Source organism: Populus euphratica, unplaced genomic scaffold (assembly GCF_000495115.2).
Source record: "Populus euphratica unplaced genomic scaffold, PopEup_1.0 scaffold1335.1, whole genome shotgun sequence".
Classification (NCBI taxonomy): domain Eukaryota; kingdom Viridiplantae; phylum Streptophyta; class Magnoliopsida; order Malpighiales; family Salicaceae; genus Populus; species Populus euphratica.
The window spans coordinates 8,963-15,950 of NW_011501193.1; the positions used below are offsets into that span (position 1 = coordinate 8,963).

The 6,988-nt window shown below is 35.9% G+C and overlaps 1 protein-coding gene across 1 annotated transcript; it reads left to right on the forward strand.

Annotated features, from left to right (window-relative positions):
• Nucleotides 1-869: 869 nt before the first annotated feature.
• LOC105117417 (transcription repressor KAN1-like) lies at nt 870-6,155 on the forward strand. Its single transcript, XM_011015077.1, has 6 exons — nt 870-2,187; nt 2,397-2,473; nt 3,051-3,096; nt 3,476-3,644; nt 5,270-5,366; nt 5,495-6,155. The coding sequence occupies exons 1-6, from the start codon at nt 1,245-1,247 to the stop codon at nt 5,609-5,611; spliced, it is 1,449 nt and encodes a 482-aa protein (XP_011013379.1). The 5' UTR covers nt 870-1,244; the 3' UTR covers nt 5,612-6,155.
• The last annotated feature ends 833 nt before the right edge of the window (nt 6,156-6,988 follow it).

The window sequence follows — 6,988 nt, forward strand, 5'->3', positions numbered from 1 at the left end:
AGACAAGGTTGGTGAAGGATTATTATTAGAAGGGGAATATTTGGGAGAATGAAAGGGAATTAGAAGGTAATGTAGAGTTAGGGTTTACGATGTATCCACATGAAAGCAAACAAACAACCCTTTATGTGGGTCTCTTACTGCATATATAAAAAGGTCAATGGGTCTACCCATATGATACAAAAAAATACATGTATTACATGGTCTAATAATGATCTCAAGACTTGAATTGCAAAAAAATAAATAAAAAAATCGTCTTGAGTATACAATTACATATTATTATTATTATTATTATTATTATTATTATTATTATTATTTAATTCTCGCTAAAAAGATTCTTCAAGATAATAAACATGTTGCACAATTGCCAACCTAGCCCATTTAAGCATAGAAATAATACCCTAAAATATCTTTAAATTCAAGCCAAAAAGAAAAGTTCTGGAAATTAATATATAGGATGCATGGAGAGAGAGGGAGGGAGGGGGAGAGGCGAAGAGTATGGGGGAGAAGGAATCCTACAAGGAATAGTCTTTCTCTTTCTAGCATTTGGTATCCCGTTCTCGACGGGGAAGGAAAAACATGGTGAGGAAAAGGTTTTTTATTATTATTATTTTTTAGGGTTATCTATTTTTTTTCTTTTTTAGTGATTGAGTTTTGACTAGATAGAGAAAGACCTCGTCTTCTTCTTCTTCTCTCTAGTGTCATTTTCCAAGATATACTCTCGAGGTGTGCAAACCTAAACCCAAATCCTCCCTCCCTCTCTTTCTGGCTATCCTTCCTCTCCCTTCATTGCACTTTCAAGATTTCAATTTTTTTTTTATAAATTTAATATATAGTAGTTGTTAATTATTTTTATTTTCCTTCGTCTTCTTCTTTGCGTAACAACACACATCCTTCTCTCTCTTTTTTATCTACCTTTCACACACACTCTCTCTCTTTCTTGAGCATGTTGGTTTGTTGATGAAGATTTAAAGAGTCTTCTCTTTGCTTCACTTCCAACTCTTTCTCCCTTTAAGCCTTTAAAGTATGAATCAATGGTGTGTTCTTTCCAAGCTTTTTATATCTATTCTTTTGTGAAAGGTAGCTAGTTAGCCATATCTATCTCTCTTTAGCTAGCTCTCACATATATATTTTCAAGGAGAAGGAAGAGGGAAAAGAGGGTTAAAGACCCACCTGGCTGCTTCATTATACTTGCACTTTTTTATTAGCTTAGTTTAGCCGGAGAAAAGGTCAGTAAGTTAAAGAAAATGCCCTTGGAAGGAGTTTTCATTGAACCCTCCTCAAACCCAGTTCCTGATCTTTCTTTACACATTAGTCCTCCCAATATTTCCTCTCCGTCTTCCATATGTAACAACAACAGCAACATTAGGGATAAAATTGATGCAAGCTTCAATTTTTTGGGCAGACAAGAAGCCATCCGTAAGTCCAACACTGTTGGCTCCATGAGAAGTGATTCTCAAGCTTGTATCGAGCTCTCTCTAGCACATCCAACTACTGGACTTAATGAAGAAAGTATAAGAAGCAGAAGAAATCTATCAAGTGCTAGAGTTGAAGAGCTACCTCACAATAACCCTTATCGTCAACAAAGTCACCACCAGCAACATCTTCACCGTTCTAATGGTACTACTCATCACTTGAATCATATCAATCATGGGGTTTCTTTACTTGAAGTATCAGATGGTTTGAGGCCAATTAAAGGGATTCCAGTTTATCACAACCGTTCATTTCCTTTTATGTCTTTAGAACATTCATCAAGAGAGAATAAAGATCCCAAGATGTGCTTCTACCAAATGCCTTATCCTTCTTCCTCTTTGTGCTCTCCTTCTGTTAATCCTCACTCTTCTTCATCCACCTCTTCACCTTATAGCATTGGAGGAGGAGGTTTAGATCCCATGTCCATGTTAAACTCATCAGGGCCGAATCAAGGTTTGCCAGGTCCTTACAATAGATTAGCACCAACAACAAGATTTAAGGGGCTATCAATGGATGCTTTCAAATCCCACCAATTGCACCACCACCATAATCAATATGGAGCTGGATCTACAGACGGTTCTCCCCATGGGTTGATTAGATCAAGATTCTTGCCAAAACTTCCAACAAAGAGGAGCATGAGGGCACCAAGAATGAGATGGACAAGCACTCTTCATGCTAGATTTGTTCACGCTGTTGAGCTTCTTGGTGGCCATGAAAGTAAAGAAATCATTTTTTTCCCGTGCTCCTCCATTTCTTTTTTCTTTTTCATTATTTGTTTCCTACAATAATTTGCGTGTGAACGATTGGTTTTTGAGTTTTGGACAAATCCTTTGAATTTTAGACATTTCTTAATGTTTTGGTATGTTTTGTTTTGACTTTTAGCACTTTTTTTTTCTTTGTTTCACTGATTGGCTTGTTGTTAATAGGAGCTACTCCCAAGTCAGTTCTTGAACTCATGGATGTCAAAGATCTCACATTAGCTCATGTCAAGAGCCATTTACAGGTGATTAAACCACAAAACAAACAAATGAATCAACAATCTCTCTTCTCCTCTCACTCTCCTTTTCCTTCTCTCCCTCCTGGAGTCTTGAATGTGAGGATAGAGGTGCGGAAGGTGTATCCCACAGGCACAGTAGCCAGAGAAGGCAGTGAATGGGCGAAGTAAAGAATACTAGAGAAAGGAAATGAGCCTGAGAAACTTCTGAAAGGTCTCAGGCAGACAAGTTTCTGCTTTCAAAGAAAAAGGAAAACAGAGAGAGAGAGAGAGAGAGAGAGAGAGAGAGAATGATAACAGACAAAAGTAGTCATCATTTCTCAATAATACACTCTCTCATTACTATACAACCTAATCAAACATCAACCTCGTGATTAATGAATCAATCCAAGACAAGCACAGAAGCCCACATAGAGAGAGAGAAAAGTTGCTAGAGATTCATCATATATATATGAATTTTGAAAAGTGTTTTTCATTTCTAATTTTTTTCATTTTCTTTTTTGCACTTATATTTTGTTTATCTCTTTAATTCTTTGAATGGTCTTCGTTTTAATTACTACCTATGGATTCCCGTTGGACTTTGCAGATGTATAGAACTGTTAAGACCACTGACAAGCCTGCAGCCTCTTCAGGTAATTCGTATTGCTTAGTCTTCAATTTTTCAACTTTTTCTTTGTTTGAGGCGTTAGTCCTTCTCTGTTATTAGGTGTTGTTTTTAGCTTTTCACTGCCCCAACTTGGATAGCTTTGTAACCCGATTGATTAATTAGTAAATCATGTTAAGCACTAAACCCTATTAATCAAAGATCTTGCTATCCCTTAAGCACAAGTACCATACATATATACAGACAATGCATGCATGCATGTACACACACATCCAACACATGTATATGTAAATTCAAGAACATTGTCTTTTTTTCCGTGTGTATAAAAGTGTGTATGTGCATGTTTGTGCATTTTACTTGAGCTTTTTGGTGGCTATGTATATTGATTTGTTGGAGGGCAATATCAGATGGATCTGGAGAAGAAGACATGGCTCCAATTGGCAGTTTTAGGACTGCAAATGAGCAAGGTGGACTGCAAAGAGTAGTACAAGCAGATGGGCCAACAGCACAACAAGACATGGACTCCCCTTCAACTACTACTTCTGCTGCTACCACTCTCTGGAGTAATTCTTCAAGGTACCTCTTTCTCTCTTTTGTGCGACTCTCTTTAATGTTTTTTGGTACGCAATTGGCATGCTAGACATCAGAAAGCGTTATACACACACACATGCTATGCATGCCCTACACTTTTTTTAAAGGAGAGTATAATAGACTAATGAAATAGAATGCTTTTCCTCTTCTTCTTTTATTTTCTTTTTGCGTTGTACTTGATCAACTTAGAAATCCGAAACCCACTCACGTTCACGCCAGTTTTTTGAGGAATAAAATGAGTTCTTCTCTTGAATGCAGGCAGCTACAGCTTTTGCTTTCTATATTATAGTGTATTATATAATGTTCTTCTTTTTCTTTCTTTTCTTTTGCGATCTTTTATGTTTCCGAAGATTTTCTTGCTGACATGAGATTTGTAGCTTTAATGTGTTACGCCATTATATATATATAGAAAAGTTCCCAAAACGCAATCAAACGCTAATTAGGATAAGAAAGAAAGCAATTCCCACAGCTACGTACACTTTTTCTTTTTCTTTTTAGAATAACAATATATTATCATGTTACTGTTCAACTCAGCTGGTTCTTATTCCCATCACGAGGACACATTGCATATAACAACAAAAAGATCGGTTCCCATCTTGACTTATTTTCTGCCGTCCTTTTCTCAAAGTTCAAATTAAAAATGCCAATGTTGTTCATTGTTTCATCAATTAGTATTTAATTATAATTAGTACCTACTTCCACTAAATAGCATGTAGATTAATTCAGATTTTTGCTTTCTTTCTTGGGTTTTACCAGCAAGGGTGTTCTTCGGCTAGAAAAGTTTCTTTAAATAGAGATGTAAACCAACAGGGACCTTCACTTTGACATGACTCCCCGCTGGAGCTTTAGGTTTTGGGTGCAATCACTGCATAAATAAATGATTTCCAGCTGCCATTAAAGATAGACAGAAATAGAGTAACAGGACTAGTGACTAAAATTCTGCCTATAATGGAGTTTTATTACACTAATTGTAAATGTAAAGGTACTGGTAGATTTTCACAAGCAGGCAAAAGCTTTGATCTTAGATACTGCCTTATCTAAAATAGAACATTGTATGACTTTTAGGGCCAGTACTTAATCAGAATGGAAGCAACTAACACTTTCTGTGTTGATATTTCCTCAATTGTCATAGCAATTAAGAACATTTCCATCACACACATCTTTCTCCCTGCTGCCTGTAACATCCTTTTCAGGCTGTTCTTAAGCACTTAATAGCATTCATTGAAATGACATGCCTTGTATAGGTACAAGGGCCTGGCCTCTGTCTCCATGCATATATTTAGCTCATGATCCCTTCCTTTATAGCCTTTGTGCATGTATCAAATGTGACTTATATTGGACTTTTTTATTAGGGAAAATGACAGAAATTGACCCTTGTAGGTAGTGAAAATGATAGTTGAGCTGTTCTTAATTAGCTTTGAAATAAGAGACAATGTCACCATTCCAATTAATTGATTAAGCTTCAGCTGAATCTGTGGCATTCAACTATAAAAGATGGTCTATCAACTGTACTCATCTAAATAATTATATGCATTGGTTTACAAATATTGATATTGCTGCACCATGTCAATATAAATTCAAGCTAATTAAAACTTATGTTATTATTTCAGTGGTAGAGAGGCATGGCCCCAGACAAACGCCAGCGACTTTGATGGGCACAGACAAGGAACATTCCAGTCACAACAAAGGTCTGGACAACAAATGGAGGTACCATCCAAAGTCTAAAGTTTTTTAAAATTTGAGTAGATCAAAATTTTCCAGAAATCTAGCAGAAGGGATAAGAATTTTATTCACTTTTAGGAGGTAACATGAAAATGTCTTAATTAATACTGCAGGAATGTAATTCGACTCAGCTGAAAAGCTACTTGGTATCTTCTAATATGGATTGCAAGAACCCCAGCTTGGAGTTCACATTAGGTAGACCAGACTGGCAAGGGAAAGAACATTGCTGATTATGCATAAACTTTTTTTCTATATACCAAGTTTGTCTTGTTGATTTTTTTTTTCCTTTTATTTAGTTCCATGAGTATTGTTTCATAGTCTTCATGAATGAGAGGAGAGGCATAGATATATATATATAAAAAAATGCGGTTGACTTGGAAGGAAAAAAAAAAAGGGTCACTTAGTTCTTCAGTGTCATTTTAAGTCTTTTTTGCTCGAAGAAAATGTGTATGTTTTGTGGTGGAAAAAACAAGAAACAAGAAATCAGGAGGAGAAGAAATGAGAAAAAAAAAAGGGGGGAAGTCGGAGTGCTTACCGCTAATTAATTCATTTCATTATGTTGATCATATATGTGTAATGTGTTCTTGAGCCTATGCTTTATTCTAGTTCTGGTTGTAATCTTAGTGACATAGAATGAAGCCTGAAACTAGCGTTGTCAATGCACAATGTTAGGCAATATATAGCTAACCATGCAGGCAGGCATTATTTCTGTGTGCACGATTGCTTCTGGAGCTGAAATTTGCTAATGAAACCAGCAATCATTTTGATTTTGGAAAAAGTCCTTTTTACTTTACTGGCATTGATGTCTGACTTCAATCTGAAACAGGCACGGCAATAACGCCATCTGAAGAAGACAAAAACTTATCAATCACATATAGTTCTAGCCTCTGCAGATTACTTATTTAATTAGAAACCAATCCATTATTGTGGGCCTTATGATGTCCAGATTAGGGTTTGATCATAGGCATAGAAAGAAATTCTTCAATTCTGAACCGTTTCAATTTTAAGAGACTAACCTTAGTCTAATTTGGATATCAGTAATTTAAAGATCATTATGAGTTAAAGTGCACTATCCTTTTCATTATATGTGCCATTTGTAATTTAGCCCCTGCAAAGCAAAGGAAGGGGAAATACATGTGCCATTCTCTTGCCATGTTAACTAGAAAAAAGCTATCTCAAGTCTCCACCGGAAACATTCTTTATATATATATATATGTTCATGGAAATGCTATGTATGAAGCTCACCTGTCAGAAAGCTCAATTCCACGGCATCTCTTGTATATATAACCACAGAAAAAACGGTTTGTCAAAATCACTTCTGGTTTGGGAGATCACAAGCATTGAATTTGTGCAATCCACTAGCACAGGACCCCTTCATTGAAGATTGGAAAGAACTAGATCTGCACGACCTGCAACTCCTTGAGCCCAAGATTGGAGACTTTGGGATCCAAGCACTGGGCAGTTTAGGGCTTTGAGAAAACATTGGGCTAGGGTTGGCCTAAAATAAATCATGGCTAAAAGTATTTTTAATATTATATAAAAAAATTATAAATAAAAAAATTAATTTAAAATAAAAAAAATATTTAAAAAAAAAAGAATTTTGAAAT

Coding starts and splice junctions, on each gene's coding strand:
- LOC105117417 (XM_011015077.1), top strand. CDS start 1,245: ATGCCCTTGGAAGGAGTTTTCATTGAACCCTCCTCAAACCCAGTTCCT. Junction 2,188..2,396: donor GCTTCTTGGTGGCCATGAAA/GTAAAGAAATCA, acceptor TGTTGTTAATAG/GAGCTACTCCCAAGTCAGTT. Junction 3,097..3,475: donor CAAGCCTGCAGCCTCTTCAG/GTAATTCGTATT, acceptor GGGCAATATCAG/ATGGATCTGGAGAAGAAGAC.